The sequence below is a fragment of the Saccoglossus kowalevskii genome, chromosome 19 (assembly GCF_978046115.1).
Source record: "Saccoglossus kowalevskii chromosome 19, keSacKowa6.1, whole genome shotgun sequence".
Lineage (NCBI taxonomy): Eukaryota > Metazoa > Hemichordata > Enteropneusta > Harrimaniidae > Saccoglossus > Saccoglossus kowalevskii.
The window spans coordinates 27,077,256-27,102,220 of NC_140659.1; the positions used below are offsets into that span (position 1 = coordinate 27,077,256).

General features: G+C 35.5%; 1 protein-coding gene and 1 long non-coding RNA gene across 2 annotated transcripts; both read right to left on the bottom strand.

The window, feature by feature from the left end:
• Positions 1–1,680: 1,680 nt before the first annotated feature.
• LOC102807143 (transmembrane protease serine 11F-like) lies at positions 1,681–3,581 on the bottom strand. Its single transcript, XM_006817757.3, has 3 exons — positions 3,395–3,581; positions 2,940–3,088; positions 1,681–1,959 (listed from the first exon to the last, which is right to left on the bottom strand). The coding sequence occupies exons 2-3, from the start codon at positions 3,060–3,062 to the stop codon at positions 1,774–1,776; spliced, it is 309 nt and encodes a 102-aa protein (XP_006817820.2). The 5' UTR covers positions 3,063–3,088; positions 3,395–3,581; the 3' UTR covers positions 1,681–1,773.
• Positions 3,582–17,336: 13,755 nt separating this feature from the next.
• On the bottom strand, positions 17,337–18,910 carry LOC146731448 (uncharacterized). The gene is made up of 2 exons (XR_014927449.1): positions 18,852–18,910; positions 17,337–17,576 (listed from the first exon to the last, which is right to left on the bottom strand). It is a non-coding gene; the product is annotated as an uncharacterized LOC146731448 (long non-coding RNA).
• Positions 18,911–24,965: the final 6,055 nt, after the last annotated feature.

Genomic DNA, 24,965 nt, shown 5'->3' on the forward strand with positions numbered 1-24,965 from the left:
ATGGCACTTGCTCACCTCTTTCAGACTTGTAGTCAGTGTAGATCTCTTCATTAGCAGGAATATTCTTCATTTGATTATTTCCTGTCTTCTTGGTGACTTTTTTGCCCTTTGTTGTTGTGACTTTGTCCATTTTGTCTAAGGGTTTTTACACTCTTTTCCCTTCATCCTCTATACGAGACATCTTGAAACTTCTTAAGATATAAGATTACCTTTTCTTCAAAGGATAATAACACCACTTTGGCAATAAAAATCAACGTTACTGAGGAGCTCAATTAGCTGAGTACATTCAACATGGCCGCCGCATAATATATATAATCTTATTTTGTACATCATGTCATAGATACACAGATCTATTGGTTCGAGTACTTGTTTGACAGTCAGATACAACATTCAGCTTCTGGATCCACATCTCTGACATTCTTATGTTAAAACTTTATTACTACAAACAAAACTTTATATCTCAAATTTGATAACTAATGGGAACTGTGCCATGCATAGCTTTTAGTTTGATATCTTATAGAAACTGGGAGTGGAAAATCATGAACACATAGGTGTCCAGAATGAATTTACATATTTCCAAATTGAGTTCAATCCTGTTGCTTGGCATCACTGTGCTAACACACTAAAATAGTTGAGTCAATCAAACTAAAAGCTGGGGCATATTGTCAAATTCAATCGAGGGAATTCCTTGTAAATTATCGTAAAACATCCTTTGCCATCACCCCTGAATTTTAATTAAGTTCATACCCATATGAACTGCCTTTCACCATATATTACTGATTTATTGTCGAAACGATTGCATGAAAGCCTTCAAGCTTTACTCATGATTTCTGCATCTATTTTTTGGAACTACTGTAGTAGTACGCAGATAAGTTGTTCACTGAACAGAAAAATATTTCTCAGAAACTGTCATTAGGAGGGTCTTTGTTTGGTTTATACTTGCAAAACAATATATCTCACTGATGTATGTCATAATGAGGGCTAGGCCGGAGAGCTCATTTCCTGAGAAGGAAAACATATCTGTGCTGGTCAACCCATCGGAGTCTAGCGCCAAGTGATGATGTACCATCTAGTAATTTTAAAGTTTAATTGAGTTAACTATCAGGGGCATAAACAACACCTTGAGGGTGAAACCATGCCCAAACTCTCTTTTGATCACATTAGTACATCTCCAGATCATTTCAAAATAGAAAATTGGAACTTTGTGCTCCATTGTGTACACTCAGATGATTCCCTAGATGCATATTGGCGTTTAATTATTCACCCCGGAGTTGTCAATACCTATGCCTTAAAAGTTATTATTCAGACAGAGTACAACATACAAATTTAATATGCAGGCTAAACGTTGAATTCGATTATGTTGTTGTTCAACAACAAAATCCGACTTAATAGATGAAGACAACAGCGACTTCTGTTTCATTATAAACAAGTGCCCTGTTGTGTTTAGATGGTGTCTAATATAATAAGTGTCATGCCCATTGTTTTTGTGAGGAATATTGAATGTTTCAACACGACTATTAGATAATAGCCTCTCCCAGCGCTTATCAATGGTGAATCGGGGTGGATTCACAAATGATTGACAGTGAAATTCGGAATAAGCATGATTTATCTAATATTCCCGCAATGCATATATATTCAAATCAGCAAGGGAGATTTTAATGAAACCGTGTACCAGCATAATTCATTATAACTCGTGCTTTATTGCCTATAGATTATATGTGACTTAGTATGAAATAACAATTACCATGTATTGTCAGTAATACAAATACACATTTAATTATAATACAGTGTTTCATTTATCCAGGAAGTTACGTCTTGTATTTCGCCATACAGTCCTGGCATGTTTGGAACGCCACACGTTTCTTCATTACGAGCACCGGCAACAGCCAAAATATACCACTTAACTTGCCCAATAGTAGGATCATCATTATACCACACCAATGGCCCGCCATCATCTCCCTGAAATTAATATTAATATACTTGATAATCTTGATAATTTTAAATCTTTGAAAGGTTGTCATAGTTGCCACACGTTTAGGCATGAGTAGGAGTGAATTACTGGCCATTTTTGATAGGAATTTCAGAGTTGGAAGCTATCAACTAACATATGACACTTGAATTGTTTTAATTCACCAAAACAATAGTATATATTTGAACTAGAGGTCATATCAAATGAGAGTAGTAATAAATAAATCCTCCCATAAAAATGTGCTTGGTATGGTGTTTCACAAGAATATAAGATTATGTGCGAAGTTGTCTCTAAGTCGACACACCAAGTCACGCCATCTCGTGTGCAAGTCATTATGTGTTATTTCCGCTGATCAAACATGTGCCAGAATAGAATAAGAATAGAATATAGAATAAAGTAGAATATTACTATAAAGATGAGAGATTTATTTCTTTTGTCGTAAAAAGGGTCACGCTTAGATGACATCAAGTTATGAGTTAGAAGATTGATTGTGTTTTTCATTTCAAGTTCAGGTGGATTTACCATAAACAGATAATTATTGATGACAGATTATCAATGACTTAATCTGGCATTAACAATTAATCCTTCAAAAATGTATGTCTTCATTGCATTTCGGTTCAAATCCGAAATATAAATTATTGGTGCTTGTTTCGAAGGAAACCCATCCTAACAATTGTATGAGAATTCGTTCATAACATTTAAAGTTATTTTCACAGGAAACACCGTTCAAATCTTTTTTAAGATAAACCACATGAATTCATTCAACGCAAATAATTTGAATTACTGACGATCTTTCGTAAAAGTAAGAGAGTACTGTCACCAGACCAAAAATGTTGAATTTTACACAAATATAGACAATCCTGTGACGATTGTATAACGTATTACTCCCGAAATAATAGCAGGAATTATGTTGATCATTTATATAATCTTCAAATTATAGACCATCATTGTATAAATAATTAATACCTACCTCACAAGCGCCAACTGAACCGTCCAACGATCCAGCACACATTTCACCTGCGCCTACCGTGCCATCATAACGACTGGGATCATTACAAAAGTCGTCATGATAGATTGTCATTTCTGCTTGCATCACAACACTACTTCCAAATGCTTGAACTAATACAAAAAACGAAAATTGATGCATATTTAATTTCACTGAGAATATGTGTGACAAACAGCAATCTAAATATGTGACAACTAAGCATGTACACTCCAAATTAACCACAATTCAATGAAATAATCATGAACTGCGTTTGTCAATTTTTTAATCCATATAGTGCTGAGTCGAAATGACATCTTACATGATGTGTTCATTCATTTGGAACAACGTGAGTTATATTTACTCTGTATAACATTAATTTTAAAAGAATGGTAAAACAAGCAACTCGTGGTTCTTTGAATAGAACATTTATGAATACTCACCTGATGGATTTGTATAACCCCAACCAGCAAACCAAGCTTTAGTTCCATTAGGGTGTTGAATCCCTCCCGGTATCACACATATATCCGATACAGTATCACTGAAAACTATTTTTGACTTAGTCTTTAATAAAGCAAAATTGTAGTCTAGCTTCAACAAGGAGAACGATGGATGTATATAAATGTCCCACAAATTATGCGAATGTTCATGGGTTTCACGTTCTTCGTAGTCATGGTTACCAACAAGAACATTAATAAGACTAGGTTGATCACGTTGACTGGAAAGAAATAATAATTACAAGTGTGAAACGATCAAGACATCCAACCAACTAACTATTTAACTGATTAAATAAATAACATTGACCAAGATTTCTAATCATGTGATGTCGTACACCAGTATTAGTCTAATTAATTTATCGAAAAGGAACAACATTGCTTTTTAATGTAGATTCATCATCAACTTATTCTTTCCGTGAAGACAAAGCTTTTTGTCTCCTTCTTTTTAAAGATTTCATTGGTGCTTAGAGTAATCACCAAATAATTAAAGTGCCTGACTATATTTAATTCTCTACCCTCATAGAAATAATATGATGTCACTTAAAAGTTTGTTAGTTTTGTTGGAAACCATTATTTTATGTTTTTCTGCGTTAACATTGCATCGCTGTTTTAAAATTTAGTTTCAGATAGAATTACAATGTCGTCTACATATAAAAGGCAACTGTAATATTAAAAAGTTTATGAAATGCATTTTTGAGGTAGGGTTGACCCCATTTAATATTTAACAATTTCATTGGATAATCTATCTGTAGCAGGTGCTTTGTTATTTTTCAGTAGTTCAACAGCTATTTTAATCACTCGTTAGCATTCGTCCAAGTATGACGGTGTTTATCTTCCAACTCTTTTAGATCGTGAGTGAATTATAATTTTCAAGGAGTAGTTAAACATTATAATTTTAGCAAAAGTGGAAAAATACATAAATTGAATTTAAATTATCACCAGAAAATGATCAAATCCCCCGATGGAATATCACAGTGAAGAATGTGGAAATGTTCTAATTAAATATTACCAGACTCTGGTAAAGATTATCTATGAAACATTGAACAGGAAACGCAACAGTCACTAATGAATGTAAACACACAATGCTGGAATATACACATATACATGTACAACGCATAACACATCATTGATTGCATTGAACCTGTTATTTTTCGTTAGTGACTATTTAAGAATCACGATATAACCTACAAATAGACGCAGCTTGCAGCAGTCATTACCCATCTTTCATTGATAATAGCACCACCACAGATATGGTCCTTGTATGCATCTTGGACTCCTACCTAAATTTGAGTAAACAGATAAGTGACATGAACTTCAATGCATTTCATCGATATTTATAGATTGCTTATCTTTCACATGAGCATAGGTGGCATGCCAATTTCAAATACGCGAGTGAATTCATAGTATCATCAAATAACGAACATTTATACTTTTATCTGTGATAGCACGTCAATTCGCTACCACATCAAAATCACAGTTTCGGGGAGAGCGATTATTAAAGATTAATGGCTGACCATTATTCCATACAGTGGTTAAACAAATATTCCAAAATAATAAGGTTTTTCTTCTCACATAGAAACCAGAAGTTTATGTCGACATGACAATATGATTAAAGTGTTTTGACATTAAAAGAGTCCGTGGCTAATGTCGGTATATCACATTATGGTTTTTCACGTAATTTCAATTTAGATTTTAGCTGTGTTTGTGATGGCATTTTAGCTCGAAGTCTGTAATGGCAACATTTCAACGATACTAATTTGAAATGAAGTACAAAAATCAAAATCTTATTTTCTATTCAAGACTGTTCATTTGATTAATGTGCTAGAGGTTAACATTTTCAGTTATTTTCACATCGAGTCGGCGGCCACGAGCCCAACGAAAACAATGATAGATCAAATGCAAGTGGAATCAACAATGTTTCCAGTCTAGAATGTACACAATGTACACTCTAGAACAGTGACATTTGTGATTGTCTTTAACTCAGATTAGTTGTCTATCTAGAAAACTATGAGTGATTTTCTGGTACGTTCTATATTTTGAGGCGAGGCGAGGCGTTGAGATTTTTACATAACTAACATCAAAAGTAATGATTACTAAAGAATGTCGCCTTTCCCACGCGACGAAACAACGGTCGTCTCGTGGTCACGAGGATGTATTCCAGCCACGCCATTTCTAAAAACATTTCAGTTTGACAGGGTGTGCTACCGGGAAGTAAAACCTCATAGATCATTTCCACCTGAAAAACCATACGCCATTATGGACCAAATAATGGTTTTGTATATCCCATCAATAAAAGTACTAAAACTCGGGTAAGTACATCAACAAATAATTAAAAAAACAGATCCCATCCCCCGGCCCCATCCTAGACAGGCAAACCTGATTTGGACCTAAAGGAAAGCAAATCTATACCCCATTCTATACCACACAGCAAAAGATTACGACCCCAAATGGCGGCACGTCCCCATAATGCGATTTGCATTAAATGCGACAAAACTCCCGCCTACCCCGCCCCGGTGCGTACCCGGGGTACATGTACGTAGTTGTATAGCTACCCCGTCTCACGAGTGTTTTCAAACCATCAAGGTAGACGTTATTGGCAACTGCCCTGTCTGTGTAATAGTTTTTTTCAAATTCTATTTTAAGCGAAAATTATTTCCAGCTAAAATAAAGTATTTTACAGTATTCGTTTTCGAATACAACATTGTATTCATAGCCATGGCACGGGGTCTTAATTGATGCTCAAAATGGGATACATTATCTCAAATAATCTTTTGCAATGACGTCCATACTCACAAGCCAAGGCCAACTTCCCGGAATAGCTTCAGTGCCCCCTGTCACTGCAATACTTGTGGAATTCGTATTAGGGGGAATTGCTGGCTTTCCACAAGTGTCAGAACTCACTGAAATACAATGAACTAGTTATTAACAACTTTACATAATTCAGCAGGCCTTATAGTCGTATGGTGTGTCTTACATCATGCTCCTGTAAGGTTCACTATAGTATAGTATAGTATAGTGCCCCAGGGAGAGAAGAGGGGTACACAGGCAAAAGTTCTGTAAGCATGGGTACTTCTGGGTTCTGGGGAAAGAGGCTAAAACGTGGTATATAAGACCAGGCGTAAATTGTTAACATTTTTCAACACGTGAAACGAAAATATTTAAGGTCATATATTTTTAAACTTATATTTTACTATGAAAATTACTTTATGAAAATTACCATTGCTTCTTAAAATATAAAATCATATTCTCTCAAAATGTAGGCTTTCAACTAAAATGAAGGTCATAATAGCTTGACGTGTCACCTCGCCAAACATTTTCGCAAAAATTAGTAAATTTGAACCATATACCTTACGAGATAAAGTTCGATTGTGTGCAATTTGCATACAGTTCAAACTTCATTCTCCTCTCACAATAGTTGCACTATGCTCCACATTTAAAGCCAGCAAAAACAACAGTGCTCAAGAAATAAAAAAATAACATGGAGTCTACTTTTTACAGAGTAGTCACGGTTAAAAACATGCATACTGCAAATTTTGATTGATTTCTATCATGAATATAGGTGAGCTAAATTCACCATTCAAGAAAATACAAATATTTCTCACTTTATCAGATATCAAATGTACATATTAAGCGAATATTTCACATTAAAATTATGTGGTTATTATCCGTACAAAATTATTGCATTTTGTAATTTCTATTCACTTTCTATTCAATGCTACCATTCAATTTATGTGATAATTCGATTTTAACATACGGTCTTTCGATTTCTACATGCCATCATTCGATTTCTACATGCCATCATTCGATTTCTACATGCCATCATTCGATTTCTACATGCCATCATTCGATTTCTATATGCCATCATTCGATTTCTACATGCCATCATTCGGTTTTTACGTGCCATCATTCGATTTCTACGTTTGATCATTCGATTTCAGCATACAATCATTCGATTTCTACAAGTGATCATTCAATTTCAACATACAATCTCTATACAATTTCTCTATGCCATCATTCGATTTCTACAAGCGATCATTCAATTTCAACATACAATCTTTCGATTTCTCCATGCCATCGTTCGATTTCTACAAGCGATCATTCAATTTCAACATACAATCTTTCAATTTCTCCATGCCATCATACAATTTCTACAAGCGATCATTCAATTTCAACATACAATCTTTCGATTTCTCCATGCCATCATTCGATTTCTACAAGCGATCATTCAATTTCAACATACAATCTTTCGATTTCTCCATGCCATCATACGATTTCTACAAGCGATCATTCAATTTCAACATACAATCTTTCGATTTCTACATGCCATCATTCGATTTCGATGTGCAATTATTCGATTTTTCTACGTGCAATTATTCGATTTCAGCATACAATCATTCGATTTCCACAAGCGATCCTGTAATTTCAACATACAATCATTCGATTTCTACATGTGATCGTGCGGTCATTCGATTTCAACATACGATCATTCGATTTCCACAAGCGATCGTGCAATTTCAACATACAATCATTCGATTTCTACATGTGATCATTCGATTTCAGCATACAATCATTCGATTTCTACAAGAGATCATGCAATTTTAACATACAATCATTCGATTTCTACATGTGATCATGCAATTTCAACATAGAATTATTCGATTTCTACATGTGATCGTTCGATCATCCGATTACTAGTATAACACACGATCATTCGATTTCTACATGTGATCGTGCGATCATGCAATTTCAACATACAATCATTCGATTTCTACATGTGATCGTTCGATCATCCGATTATAACATACGATCATTCGAATTCTACATGTGATAGTGCGATCATTCGATTTCAACATACGATAATTCGATTTCTACATGTGATCGTGCGATCATGCAATTTCAACATACAATCATTCGATTTCTACATGTGTTCGTTCGATCATCCGATTATAACATACGATCATTTGATTTCTACAAGCGATCATTCAATGTCAACATACAATCTTTCGATTTCTCCATGCCATCGTTCGATTTCTACATGTGATCGTTCGGTCATCCGATTACTAGTATAACACACGATCATTCGATTTCTACGTGTGATCGTGCGATCATGCAATTTCAACATACAATCATTCGATTTCTACATGTGATCGTTCGATCATCCGATTATAACATACGATCATTCGAATTCTACATGTGATAGTGCGATCATTCGATTTCAACATACGACAATTCGATTTCTACATGTGATCGTGCGATCATGCAATTTCAACATACAATCATTCGATTTCTACATGTGATCGTTCGATCATCCGATTATAACATACGATCATTTGATTTCTACAAGCGATCATTCAATGTCAACATACAATCTTTCGATTTCTCCATGCCATCATACAATTTCTACAAGCGATCATTCAATTTCAAAATACAATCTTTCGATTTCTACATGTGATCGTGCGATCATGTAATTTCAACATACGATCATTCGATTTCCACAAGCGATCATGTAATTCCAACATACAATCATTCGATTTCTACATGTGATCGTGCGGTCATTCGATTTCAACATACAATCATTCGATTTCTACAAGAGATCATGCAATTTTAACATACAATCATTCGATTTCTACATGTGATCATGCAATTTCAACATAGAATTATTCGATTTCTACATGTGATCGTTCGATCATCCGATTACTAGTATAACACACGATCATTCGATTTCTACATGTGATCGTGCGATCATGCAATTTCAACATACAATCATTCGATTTCTACATGTGATCGTTCGATCATCCGATTATAACATACGATCATTCGAATTCTACATGTGATAGTGCGATCATTCGATTTCAACATACGATAATTCGATTTCTACATGTGATCGTGCGATCATGCAATTTCAACATACAATCATTCGATTTCTACATGTGATCGTTCGATCATCCAATTATAACATACGATCATTTGATTTCTACAAGCGATCATTCAATGTCAACATACAATCTTTCGATTTCTCCATGCCATCGTTCGATTTCTACAAGCGATCATTCAATTTCAACACACAATCTTTCAATTTCTCCATGCCATCATACAATTTCTACAAGCGATCATTCAATTTCAACATACAATCTTTCGATTTCTCCATGCCATCATTCGATTTCTACAAGCGATCATTCAATTTCAACATACAATCTTTCGATTTCTCCATGCCATCATACGATTTCTACAAGCGATCATTCAATTTCAACATACAATCTTTCGATTTCTACATGCCATCATTCGATTTCGATGTGCAATTATTCAATTTCTACGTGCAATTATTCGATTTCAGCATACAATCATTCAATTTCCACAAGCGATCATGTAATTTCAACATACAATCATTCGATTTCTACATGTGATCATGCGGTCATTCGATTTCAACATACGATCATTCGATTTCCACAAGCGATCGTGCAATTTCAACATACAATCATTCGATTTCTACATGTGATAATTCGATTTCAGCATACAATCATTCGATTTCTACAAGAGATCATGCAATTTTAACATACAATCATTCGATTTCTACATGTGATCATGCAATTTCAACATAGAATTATTCGATTTCTACATGTGATCGTTCGATCATCCGATTACTAGTATAACACACGATCATTCGATTTCTACATGTGATCTGCGATCATGCAATTTCAACATACAATCATTCGATTTCTACATGTGATCGTTCGATCATCCGATTATAACATACGATCATTCGAATTCTACATGTGATCGTGCGATCATTCGATTTCAACATACGATAATTCGATTTCTACATGTGATCGTGCGATCATGCAATTTCAACATACAATCATTCGATTTCTACATGTGATCGTTCGATCATCCGATTATAACATACGATCATTTGATTTCTACAAGCGATCATTCAATGTCAACATACAATCTTTCGATTTCTCCATGCCATCGTTCGATTTCTACAAGCGATCATTCAATTTCAACATACAATCTTTCAATTTCTCCATGCCATCATACAATTTCTACAAGCGATCATTCAATTTCAACATACACTCTTTCGATTTCTCCATGCCATCATTCGATTTCTACAAGCGATCATTCAATTTCAACATACAATCTTTCGATTTCTCCATGCCATCATACGATTTCTACAAGCGATCATTCAATTTCAACATACAATCTTTCGATTTCTACATGCCATCATTCGATTTCGATGTGCAATTATTCGATTTCTACGTGCAATTATTCGATTTCAGCATACAATCATTCGATTTCCACAAGCGATCATGTAATTTCAACATACAATCATTCGATTTCTACATGTGATCGTGCGGTCATTCGATTTCAACATACGATCATTCGATTTCCACAAGCGATCGTGCAATTTCAACATACAATCATTCGATTTCTACATGTGATCATTCGATTTCAGCATACAATCATTCGATTTCTACAAGAGATCATGCAATTTTAACATACAATCATTCGATTTCTACATGTGATCATGCAATTTCAACATAGAATTATTCGATTTCTACATGTGATCGTTCGATCATCCGATTACTAGTATAACACACGATCATTCGATTTCTACATGTGATCGTGCGATCATGCAATTTCAACATACAATCATTCGATTTCTACATGTGATCGTTCGATCATCCGATTATAACATACGATCATTCGAATTCTACATGTGATAGTGCGATCATTAGATTTCAACATACGATAATTCGATTTCTACATGTGATCGTGCGATCATGCAATTTCAACATACAATCATTCGATTTCTACATGTGATCGTTCGATCATCCGATTATAACATACGATCATTTGATTTCTACAAGCGATCATTCAATGTCAACATACAATCTTTCGATTTCTCCATGCCATCGTTCGATTTCTACAAGCGATCATTCAATTTCAACATACAATCTTTCAATTTCTCCATGCCATCATACAATTTCTACAAGCGATCATTCAATTTCAACATACAATCTTTCGATTTCTCCATGCCATCATTCGATTTCTACAAGCGATCATTCAATTTCAACATACAATCTTTCGATTTCTCCATGCCATCATACGATTTCTACAAGCGATCATTCAATTTCAACATACAATCTTTCGATTTCTACATGCCATCATTCGATTTCGATGTGCAATTATTCGATTTCTACGTGCAATTATTCGATTTCAGCATACAATCATTCAATTTCCACAAGCGATCATGTAATTTCAACATACAATCATTCGATTTCTACATGTGATCTTGCGGTCATTCGATTTCAACATACGATCATTCGATTTCCACAAGCGATCGTGCAATTTCAACATACAATCATTCGATTTCTACATGTGATCATTCGATTTCAGCATACAATCATTCGATTTCTACAAGAGATCATGCAATTTTAACATACAATCATTCGATTTCTACATGTGATCATGCAATTTCAACATAGAATTATTCGATTTCTACATGTGATCGTTCGATCATCCGATTACTAGTATAACACACGATCATTCGATTTCTACATGTGATCGTGCGATCATGCAATTTCAACATACAATCATTCGATTTCTACATGTGATCGTTCGATCATCCGATTATAACATACGATCATTCGAATTCTACATGTGATAGTGCGATCATTCGATTTCAACATACGATAATTCGATTTCTACATGTGATCGTGCGATCATGCAATTTCAACATACAATCATTCGATTTCTACATGTGATCGTTCGATCATCTGATTATAACATACGATCATTTGATTTCTACAAGCGATCATTCAATGTCAACATACAATCTTTCGATTTCTCCATACCATCATACAATTTCTACAAGCGATTATTCAATTTCAAAATACAATCTTTCGATTTCTACATGTGATCGTGCGATCATGTAATTTCAACATACGATCATTCGATTTCCACAAGAGATCATGCAATTTTAACATACAATCATTCGATTTCTACATGTGATAGTGTGATCATTCGATTTCAGCATACAATCATTCGATTTCTACAAGAGATCATGCAATTTTAACATACAATCATTCGATTTCTACATGTGATCGTGTGATCATTCGATTTCAACATACGATCATTCGATTTCTACACCTGATCGTGCGATCATCCGATGATAACATACGATCATTCGATTTCTACATGTGATCATTTCATTTCTACATGTGATCGTGCGATCATTCGATTTCAACATACGATCATTCCATTTCCACATGCCATCGTTCGATTTTAACAAATAATCATTTGACTTCCACATGCGACAATTCGTATCCTACATGCGATCACTTGATTCAAACCTGTGGCTATTCGATTTTTACATTTCACTACAGTTTAAAAATTGTTTTGATTTTTTGTCCTCCTTTACTTCTTCACCTTTAACTCTTGGTCTTAATTCGGTGATAAGAGAGAAAATCGAAAACACCTATTCAAATTCAGGTTGCTAATTAAAACATCTGAATTTCTTTAGGATGCTACTCAAATACTTGAATGATTAAACGAATGAGTACTGCTATATTTTTGCATAATGTTTGACTTTAGAGCGGCATTGATGGAGAGTATTGTTTATTCTGTCTAATCAGATGCACTTGAACTATAGCTTATTTGTCTGTAAACTTTTGTTGAACAGTAATATTTGACAATGGATTTTCTCTTGACTAGTATATTTGCATAACAATTAATATCACTAACATATTACTGGAAACATGCATGGTTCCTCATAAGTATTATGTTCTGCAGTAGCCCTGGTTAATAAATTGTAACATTTATACGTATTTTGTTGTATTATTATAACAAATCATTAATGTTTAGTACTTTCTTCACTTTTTATGTGTTCCATGACCTTTGAAAAGTGTGCTATGCAATATTGAGTTTCAACTTAATTAACAAGTTTATTTGCATATTTAATTGATTTTGAATTTTTCTTAATATCTTGTGAACTAATTGTCCGAATGAGATCAAACTTGATATAGACTTACTTGATCTGTCAATATAAGATGTGTGCTATGCAATATTGACTTTCAACTTAATGAATGAGCAAATTTGAATATTTAATTAATTTTGAATTTTTGTTAATATATTGTGAACCAAATAAGTCCAAATAGGACAAAACTTGTTATAGACTTACTTTATCTGTCAATATAGGGTATGTGCCTTGTAATGTTGATTTTCAACTTAATCTTCCTACCCGATTTTATACATATACATTCAAACTTTATAATTCATAGCCAACTATAATCGCATCTGACAAGCGGGGGCTGTGTCATCTTCAGATGACTTGTTTAAAATAAAACGAGTACCTGGACAGCCCACTTCATCTTCGCCCAATGCACAGTCTTCTGTGCCATCACACCTTCTATCAGCTGAAATACAGAAACCAGTCTCATCGTTGCCACATCTAAAGTCTATACCTTCGTCGCATTCAACTATGAATAAACATAAAGATTAACCAATATGTGAAAACATCATTGGAGAGATATTAGAGCCTAAAATATAGATAGAGACATAATATATATAGTATATCTTAATTCAATATTTGCATTTTTATTTTTGGAAGTAAAGAGTTTGTCAAATTGTCATCAAAATTATACAGTTAGGATTAAGTGGTGTCCCAACAAATGTGTTTCTAGAATTTTTGTGTTCAGAATATAACGAACGTATAACGATGTTCTTTAATTTATCACTTTACCTGGTGCATCTCGTGATTTCCATGTTGCATTAAAACCAAAATGTTGTATGCTGCCGTCGCTAGTAAACGTTATATATAGTAGATAGGAATGGGAAATGACCTTGGTTGGAATATTATGCCCACATAGTATGGCCAGTACCGGTCCGGTATCGTCAAGACCTTCATACACAGTCACACTGTCGTAGTTACAGTTTATGGATGCTTCCACACTCATATACCCGAATTCAATTTCCATAGCCTGGAAGAAAATATCGCCAGTTTGACTGAAAGTTTGTACGATCGATTACGTAAACAGCATTGGTAATAAATAAATATGCAGCACTAGGGTCGAATTGATAATTGCATATAAACTAAGAATAGCAAAATAGGTTAAGTTAGCATTTATATTGGACGTGAGTGATTATGCTTTCCAATCATAAACGTGGATGGACTGTAGTCACTCATGTATACAGACGTCAAATATACCATTTCCCCTTCACTGCGAGATCCCGCGTTATGCATGAAATCGGACGTAACCAGGACAAACAAGGATCGTAGTGGCGTCAAAATATTGGGTTGGTTTTGACAAACGCTAATATATTTTTAGGGTATTTTTACACCTAATAATGAGCTGAACATTTGTGGTTTATCAATTTTGATGAAGTAAGGAAATCCTAACGCCATATTGCCATCAGAAATCAAATTATAGAAAAGAAACATCCAAGTTCAAATTCAAACCATGTTTGCATCTTTCTAAAGTTCAACAAGTGAGAGAAAAAAATGCTGAGCAACAACAGGAATGTATAAATGCGCACGTCTTATATTACCCAGGTTGGGCATACTATTATTGAAGCTGATTGACTGCATAATTTCCTTGTCCGATAGCTTTTATTGTATTCCCATCCGTCGTATTTCGTTGTAATCGGTGTATTAAATGATACTTGTTGTGTTCACGTTACACGAAGTACGGGCTAAGATTTAAGCTGATTTAGGCTTATCTAGCATATTTGCATTTCGGCTAGACCCAATTGCGTCCACGCACAGGGAGGGCCAGTCGTTAGCACGGACTAAGGGGCGCCATCAGTCGGTGACCTTTGGCAAGCAGCTATTTATGTACGAAAAATGGATGACACGCGCGAGGTTCTATTTCTGCTGCTGACATGTTTCGTTCTAATTTTGAAGCGACGTGCACAGGAACGCGAGATAAAACGGACCCAACTTATTTGGATGCACAGAAACAGTATACAACGGCGTAACAGAATACAGAGTTTTATTAATGCATGTTGTAGACAGCGAACCAAATTTATTTTGTCCTTGATTGGAGCTGCTGTACGCTCTACTACAGCGACCCGATCAGTGTGGAAGCGTGTACACTGAGCTCGGTTGCCATTTTGGGAATGAGAAAGTTGGATATATTTGATCACGTGCATAATGTTCACACCCAAAGGTCGCTGCAGAGAGCGCTTAGCCCTGGGCTAAGCGTTCGCGCACACTTCGTTAGCCCGTGCTAAGGGTCTAGACCGCGTCTTAAATTCGGATCAGATTTAACCCGTACTTAGCATTCCTTAGCCTGTGCTAAGCGTTCACGCACGTTTGGTTAGCACGGGCTAAGTAATTTGACCTCTTAGCCCGTGCTAAGGAGCTGTGCGTGAACGCAACAACTGTGAGCCATTGTTTATAAACCAATTCGCTTCAAAGTCGATGCCTACTCATAATTCTTTTATAGAGAATAATGACAAAAAAATGTGGTACACTCAACTTTTTTTACACTATTAAACTTTATATGCAATATAATATTAACAGTTTTATGTGTTTTAAGTAAGTTTTGTATAGTTTATTGTCGAAATGCCGATCTTTCAGATGGAATTATGGGTTCAAGATCGAAATTGACCAACAACAAATGTGTATAGAACATTATTGAAATACAATGATAATTTCGAATATATCAAATCCCCCGCAAAGTATTTACGCCACTGGGATTCGATCTAGCAGTGAACGAAAAAGGGTCAACTTCAAAATTCAAAAAAGTTTTGGGGGATTTCTGTTTCCTTCACAGATATAATGCATTGATTACACCTAATGCATAGTGCAATGATAGAAAATATCAATATTTTAGTTCCGAGAACTATTGACTGTGGTTCGTGTAGTTGTGTATACACGACGAAACCTTTGGAGTGCAACTCAAGCGGAAACGTTTTAAGTAATTCTACGTGAATGTATCTCAATAGCACAACCTGTTAAAACGGGAAAACCCTTTGAAGCGTCATTACTTTTTATTAAAATGCTGTTTTCAGCATATCCGTTAAAAATTTGAATGAATTTTAAAGTTGTCTGTGGGTGCACATTCTTCGTAGATGCACGTAGATATAGATTGGCGACCTAATCGGGGTTGGCGACTACTTGTTTGTCAATAATTACCAATATTCTTGTTTACACAAAAATTTAAAGGTTACACCATTGTAATGTCTTGTTTATTAAAACAATAAACAACACACAATTACCATATTCTGTGCTTCTGATGTCTCGAGATTCCATTGACAGAATGCGTTGGCGTCATACCGGCTTTGAGCTGCAGGGTCAAAGTTCATTGACTCGAAGGTACCATTGTAACCTAAATGGTATCGGGGATTTCCACAACCAGAGTCTGAAAAAGATAACAACATTATATATTCACGTTGCATCGATACTAAATAAGGTCAATACAAATAATAGGGAAAGTTGAAAGGGAAAGTGACGCTTAAAACCACATTCTCGAAACTTACTTCTTATAAGTGAATAAAAATTCCTATTTTTACTGTAACAGTTAAATGGTCGTCACGTAGCGCGTGTTCGAATTTCATGTAAACAAGTCATGAATGACACTGCCTTCGCTAGTTGTCATTCTAAAGTTGCATGGACATAAATTGGCAAACATGATTTCTATGGCATTTTCAAGTTTATAGCACTCTCCATCCAGGTCAGCATTATTCTCAGCAAGGAAACCAGATAGCACCAAACCAGTACAACAGGTAAAATGACAAGGAAGTATACAAATCAGATCTGCAAATATGTAGAGTCAGTGTTGTGTCTGTTTGGATAAACTAGTTTGTGGCCCTGGATCAGTTTCAATATCTCTAATAAGGACAAGATTACTTCTCATACGACAATGATACAAATAAAGTGCAAAAATCCAGAAGAATATTATCAAGTTTTTATTATCATACATTAATATTAACAAATCGTGTGAAATTTTATATACAGAGAAAACACATATTTATGCTTTGGTTGACAGAACTTCTCAAAGAAAAAAAAGAGGACCTGCGATACTATATACAATTGTCAGACACGCAGTGAATAGTACTGGTATGTTTTTGTAATACATGTAGTTCCAGTGCCTTTGCTTTCTGAGAAAAAAATCTGGCTCTGCACCTGAAAAAAAAACAAAAAAACATTTAGTCCAAAGTAAGCAGAAGTTGTAGCATATGTGCTCCCATTGGCTGTTAGATTTAATTAAAAAAGATATTTGAGTCTTTTTAGTACGAAAAAATATTACTTAATAAATTTATACCAGCCAGAAAGAAATTGTAGTTCACCCTGTACTATTTTAAACATGTTCTACCAAAGTCTAGGATGAACTAATTCAACAGTTTCCACTCTACAAAGTTGTCAAATTAAAAAAAAACTATTGAGAAAAATACAAAAAAATACATTTAATATAAAAGCAGATAGAAGTGCATAAAAAACTAATCAGCAGAGGTAGTGATCATGTAACTTAAGTGTATGTCAAATTTTCTTTGAACTGGATTGCATTGTCTCAGATTGGCTGCTAATTTGCATATTAATTTGCATACTAATTAACATATTGTAGTTGTATTAAAATATTATATAAAATAATATCCGGAGTTTTGAAAAAAAAAATTAATATTAAGTCAACGTCATTAAAATTGAGGATTACGTGAATTTGACCCCTCCCTAATATTATTTCACATATCCCTTAAAAACATGGCCCCCGTTAAATCCATCTCAATCGAGGTCCGTAATTTATTTTCCTGCTCATAATGGAGATAAATTATGGAAGCTAAACATTGAAATTGCCACCCTGACTTCAGTACCGAAATAAATAGCTGATTGAGAAAATGTGTCTCTGTTGACAGAGGTTCGATTTACCTATAAACTTCCAACACCGCATGGAGCATGGAGGTCCCGGTCACGAGTGCAATAACGCACTCGGGTATCATATTTACTTCAAAGGTAATTTAAAAGTGATGATAGATTCATTGATATTGAATTACAGTACTTTTCAATTTCATCATTGCTTGCAAGCAGTCACGGTTGGCCGAACTTGACTTGTGTTTTCTCGATAATTCTAGTCTAATGTGTCATCACGAAACCAAGTTTCAATCTGCTACAGTTGCCAATGAACGCCGGAAATAGCAATCGTACATAACAGAATCACGATCAGCGTGTTCTAAACTTTTACGTTTTTATTATTCCAGTATTTTATATGCCAAACGTTATTCACAAGCCTCCTAAATGACGAGATAGACTTTCGATTTACACGTTTCATAACCAGTTCTTGAACTAATAGCAGGACTGTTTTTCTGGCAAAATGTGACACTGTGCGATCGCTAGTTTCTCACTAAAGTCAGGGCACAAAAGGATAAATCAAAGTTCATAATAAATACCATAAGCACAGTTTCTTACCTTTGAGATAGAATTTAATCTATGTAAGCCTTGTGCAAAGAAAGATACAGTCCAGAATAAAATATCCTCAGACGAAATCGCCGCCGATTTCCTCAGCGGTTGGACTGGCGCATGCGTAATACGGTATGCCAGTTCTCTTGCGAGATGTCGTTAAAACTCGGATTTTTCCGGCAAATTTCGGCATTTGTACTAGTAAAATGTTGAAAATCACAGAAAAACACAATGAAACTTTGGCGAATCAAAAAAATACTTGGCGTGCATATGTATGGCACTGAGATATACATTTGCACCAATTTGGAAAAAAATTGGACAGAGCATATCAAAGTTATAAGAGGTAAAAGACGGACGCACGGACGAACGCACGGACAGAACCCAATCTATAAGCCTTCGGCAGACTTCGTCTGCGAAGGCTAATAAACAATGTATTTTACACGGCGCGTTGTGTACGTCGCTATGAGTTCCATATCGAACAGGACGCGGCGTGACGACTGCCTCCCTTTAAATTTATTATAGTCGCTAGGATTGTCAGTTGATGAAAGTTGATGTCAGAACGATTATAATGGAAGATCATGAAGAGATGTGACCACCGCCAGAAGACTATGCACATGAAAAACGGTCAACGAACCTAAATTATTTATGCCGTGTTGTATGGATTGTGACAGTTGCATTACTGTAATGAAATATTATGATCAGTGCAATAATTGTCTGGACTGGACTGTCACTAATGTTGTGGTATTGACTGTGAAGTTTGCGAAGTTGGGCTGTTGTCAGTCTTCTTAACGCCCTACTCTATGAAATCAAACTCAGTTTAGCGTAATGTAAAATACAGGATATATTCATTTTTGTAGGTGGTCGTCTATATACAGAGACTCCACCAACCCGTGCGGGATCAGCCTGCGTAAACGCGCATTTTATGTTAAACGTATTGCCAAGTTTGATTGGATGCGCCTGTTGGTAAGGCGCCCAATCAGACGCTGTGTAAGCTAAAGAGCAAAATGTCGGAAATGGTAACGTGTAGCACGGTTACTTCATTTTTTTCTAGTAAACGTGCGTGTAAAGTGTGTTTAGATTGTTTTCCAAACCCCAAAAACCGGCGCTGCATATTTTCACCCAGTTTTCCACAATTTGTTATGCCAACGCTGCGGCTGTGTGTGACATACTTCGTCAGCAAAGTGACAAATATTTATGTCGACCATGTTTTAACAAAGTAATGAAACTGTCAACTCTGAAAGAAATCTCAGAAACTCTACGCGACTGATCATTCAAGAGTTGAACTGTTGCACAATTTTCGTGACACTCCAAGGCCTCGTTGCAACAAACACATCTTTTTCGGCTAGTAATGCCCCAATTGCGATATTTTAGAGATCGGTGAGGCTTTTTATCTTGCAAAAACTGCGTGATCTGTTCTGCATGGGTCGCCATTTTCAAAAATCCCGCTCTACTGTATTTTGATACAAGATAGCTGATTGGCTGTTCATTTTTGTCACATCTCCCCCCCCCCCTCCTTGTCGTTAAGGGCGCCTATTAAATCCACACTGTAGTCATTTAATCTGCCAAGGGTTAGTTTGTAGGGGTGACCCGAAACAACCGTTCCTTGGCTGGCGAAGATGATACAGAGAGAGAACTGTTTAAATACTTGTTCACCCATTGAGAGGCAATTAACACGTCTAATGATTGAATTGTTATTATGAGTAGTAATTTGTAAGTTTAAGGTAGAGATGCAGTTTACCTGACATGTATTTCAATTAGTTAATTAGGAAACCAAGATGATCGCCCTTGTCCACAAAACTATATATTTTCAGAAAGCCTATTGTATGACTTTAACATTTTGTTAGTATTTTTTTATAGTTTGAAATATGCACAAAAATGTGCTTTTTTGGTCAAAAGTGATTTAAAAAAAATAGCTTCTAAACCATGCTTTTGTTTCCTGTCAAAATTGGTTTATGGGTACATCTGTTTACTGTGAAGGAAGTGCCGTCTTGAAAACTGTCTACCAGTTGCCAATTTTGCATGGCAGCAGCTCAAATTTCACTACGTCAAGTTTATGCATAAATTAACATGCCTGCTAGTTGTCTGTACGATTGTTGTAACACAGGTCAACCAAAAACAATGCCCGACGGCGTTTTGAAAATAAACACATTGTCAATCATTTGTGAAAATTTCAAAACAAAAGGTCAAAGCGTCTAGGAGCTATATTTTTTTAAAGTTCTGGAATGTGCACTGAGAAGAAGCTGAGATAATTGCCAATTGCATAACAATTCACTCAGTAAAAAGTTTGCTAATGCTCATAATTAAAATGGCCGCAACAGTTTCAAATTTAAATGTATTATCGTTTTGTTAAATGTTAAATAAAGTGCATAATATGAAGATCCCGTCATTTCTTTTTTTCATCATGTTTCATTTTATGTACAGCCTTGCTAAATCTTGCTAAGCATTCAAAAGAGAGAATGTTTGCACCAGTTATCTATATTTTAAAATCGTTTTTTGAGTATGTTCCACTATTCACAATTCTACAAAATTTTAACAGTCTATAGCCAAGACTGTTTGAATAATAAAGAGAAAAAAAAAACTCCACGAACCTGCATCTCTACTTTAAGATTACAAACTTGTTATTCCCTTGTTTTGTTCAAACATGTGTTGCACCCACGTGCGACACTTTCTTAACCTTTGTGTCATATTTTCTATGCATCTGTTATCCTAGTCATGTTTGAAGTTTTGCGACTGATGTAAAAAAAAGGTACGTATTATTCTGTGTACATGTTTTTTGCTACTATTTGTTACAATCCCAGGCATCGTTTGGAGATATATAATGTATTGAAACATTACATTTTCTTGAAACGAAAGACATATCATCAAAACTTACAATCACCGTTCTAAATGTAAATATAATTTTCCCTACGTCAGCGTCAGATTCGAATTCCTACTTCAAATTAAACTTTCGAGTATTTTCAGAAGGCCATAACACTGTACATGTAATGTATATATTTTATGTATTGCATTTAATCTTACCTTGGGCGGCTGTGCCAATAACCAGTAGCGCAAAGAGAAGGTAAACAGACTTCATGGTTTGATAGCGGACAGTGACAATATTGTCAAGAATTTGTCTATTTATACACTCTATCGCATTTGTTATTTCATTTATTTGTTCATCTACCACAATGCATTGCGATATCGTGAGACCAAACAATCGCACATTTCTTACTATCTAACTTCCGTTAAGTTGAATTAAATCTTAAAACTAATACCCTTTTTTTCCATCAGTTTTCAGGAATTGGTCTAGGGAAGCCATACAAATTAATAATTGGCAATGATATTTAAGACAAAATGATAAGTTTGAGTGTTGAATAAAAGGCATGAGGTGCATCTGTGAGAAAATACGTATGTTTTTGATATGATTGATGTTCCCAGTCGCATGAGAATACGTAATAACTCAGGTGGGAATGTATGGTGACACGAGACAACGCGTGATGTATCCATGTAAATTATCGAAGATACCCGGATGTCACCGCTACTTCACCTGTGGATTTCGCATGGACGAAGAGCCGAAACAATGCGCGTTTCAGTAAACCCTGTATCCAAAATATTGATTCTCGAACTTGTGAATCACCTTATATGGCTTTTCTAATATATCTACGGTTAAGCATTGAGCTATTGAAATTATAGAAACTAAATATATTACAACACAAAGTGGGAACGTGTGTTGAATGCTTTGCATATTAATCTAAATAAGCTACAGGTCAAGAGGACAAATGAAATCCTCAAGCTGTTGTTGGTCCTACCAACACAGCTGGTCCTGTTGTTTATCACGCAAGTCAACATTCGACCACAATGATGTTAACACTTATTTTTTACTCACTGATATTATTCCACAATATTTGTATACTGACACATGTCCCCCGTAATTTGTAAGTATCAAAAGAACTAAACCAACATGACATTGACAAACAAAACACAGTATCATTACATTTTCATGTTGTGATATTAATTGTAAGGGTAAGCTGGACCCTGAACCTTTTTGCAAACATTCATGGCTATTCAGTAACTGTATTTATCCGCAATATTCGGATTCAACATTTGTTATCATTTATTGCGAAAATTATAACTTTCTATATGGCTAGAATTTGCGTGGCAGTTGTACTGTGTACTGACGTCATGAACAGAAGCAAATGGCAAGTTTTAAACGGAATTTACAATTCTTCCAAAATTTCCAGAAATATATTTTCAACTGGGTAATTAATTGTTGCATACGTTATTTAATAACTTCTATGTAATATTTCAATTTAATTGAACATTCCATCATTTCCATGAAGCATTCTGAAAGTTAACGATATGTGTTGATACTGTTGGTGGCACCTCTTTACTGACCATATGGCGTATGGTATTCTGGTTTGCGGAGAAATGACGAAATTCGTAGCATAATAAAGCTGAGTAGAGACTGTACGGGCCTGATTTGTGTTCCACAAAATAAGAAATATCGCCAAAGAACTGTATCAGACGGAGTATGACAAGGCGCATTCCATTTTCGTCCACATCGACTGCCGACTTCTCGTATGTGAACTTTATTGATGGCACTCTTAGAGGACGGTCGAACACCAAATAACCAAGTCCTCATTAATTTTGTGTAAAAGGGTTCGTAACAGTTAAAAAAAACAAGGTTATTGACATCTCAATCGGACACTTCTCTTTGTTTGGACACAGAAACGCCATGGCGTGATTGTGTAGTATATTGAGGTTGGGCCGTATTTAAAGGGCGGCAGTCGTCGTGCCGCGTTCTGTTCGATATGGGACTCATAGCGACGTATACAACGCGTGTAAAATACATTGTTTATTTACATGAAATTCGAACACGCGCTGCGCGACGACCACAGCGCTTTAATGACAAGTCATTCGCCCATACGTAATCAGAACGCCGCTATTAATGTAACAAGTTTCTGGAGATTGTCTATTTGCAGGACCAGTTGCGTTGTTTACGCTGAGCTTGTATTCTTATCACGGCCTTCACTGTCCCAAGGTCCCACACATTTGGCGACGAAGATTAACTTTGACATACAGAAAACTGACAGAACAAGTGAAGTGAGTACAAGTTTCTGTTCAGCCTGCTTTGAAGCAGATCAAATCAGCTTCAGAATGAATGCATTGAAACCAGTTCCGCCAGAGACAGCTACTATGTGCCGGGAACGGTAGATAGCATAATTATTTTGTAGCTAAGACAATTGGAAACACGGGGGGCGAGAAAAAGATATCTCCTTCTTGAGGGCGAAGCGTAGAAGTTGAAGGCACTTCGCGCCAAAACGAAATGTAGAGTGCGAAGTGTTTGTATTTCGCCAGGCAATTCAGTTATCATCAGATACACATGATAAGTTTGCCGCGAGATTACGACAGCCAGCCAGGAACTTTGAATTTCATGAGAAAGTGAAAGAAAAGAAATCTCAGATTATACAGAAATGCATTAATCCTAAAAATAAGAGAAAGGGGGTTGGGGGGTCTAAATTGTTCCCTTGTTGATTTAGTAAAAATATGCTCGTTTACTGGAACCACTACAGCTCAAGCACACAGTCAACTGGGGCAGATAGCAATGTATTCATTGTTCACAGATTGACCAAAACACACCAAAGAAATTTTATAAGCTTAGAGGGCCCGGTAATGGTCATAAGAATCAGCCATGCTTGGGTTGGGTTGTGGTGGTAAATGACGTCATGACAAAAAAGAGAAATGTTCAGCATGGGGAGAAGAAATAAAAAAATGACAGAAAATAATTTAATTTTTATTTTAATGCGTTAACTACAGCCTATTCAAAAGGACAAGAGTCATACAACATTTCCAACACGTAACTACATACTACACACAGTTAAATTGGGTACCTAGAACCACAGAAATTGATACAGGTGCATCAGAAAGATTTGAGTCATGCTTATCAGCAATTGCAATAGGATGAGAGTCACAATCCTTGAGAGTCGCCAATAGTAAAATATATATGCATACACCCGTTTACCAAATGCTATAACCGAAGGGCCAACAATTTTCCAGAGAACCATGGGACCGGCAGTACAGGGTATTCCTATGATATACTTGTTTTCGGACTTACTGAAGTAAATTTAGATAAAATATTAAATC

Coding starts and splice junctions, on each gene's coding strand:
- LOC102807143 (XM_006817757.3), bottom strand. CDS start 3,062: ATGCAAGCAGAAATGACAATCTATCATGACGACTTTTGTAATGATCCC. Junction 1,960..2,939: donor GTTCAGTTGGCGCTTGTGAG/GTAGGTATTAAT, acceptor TATTAATTTCAG/GGAGATGATGGCGGGCCATT.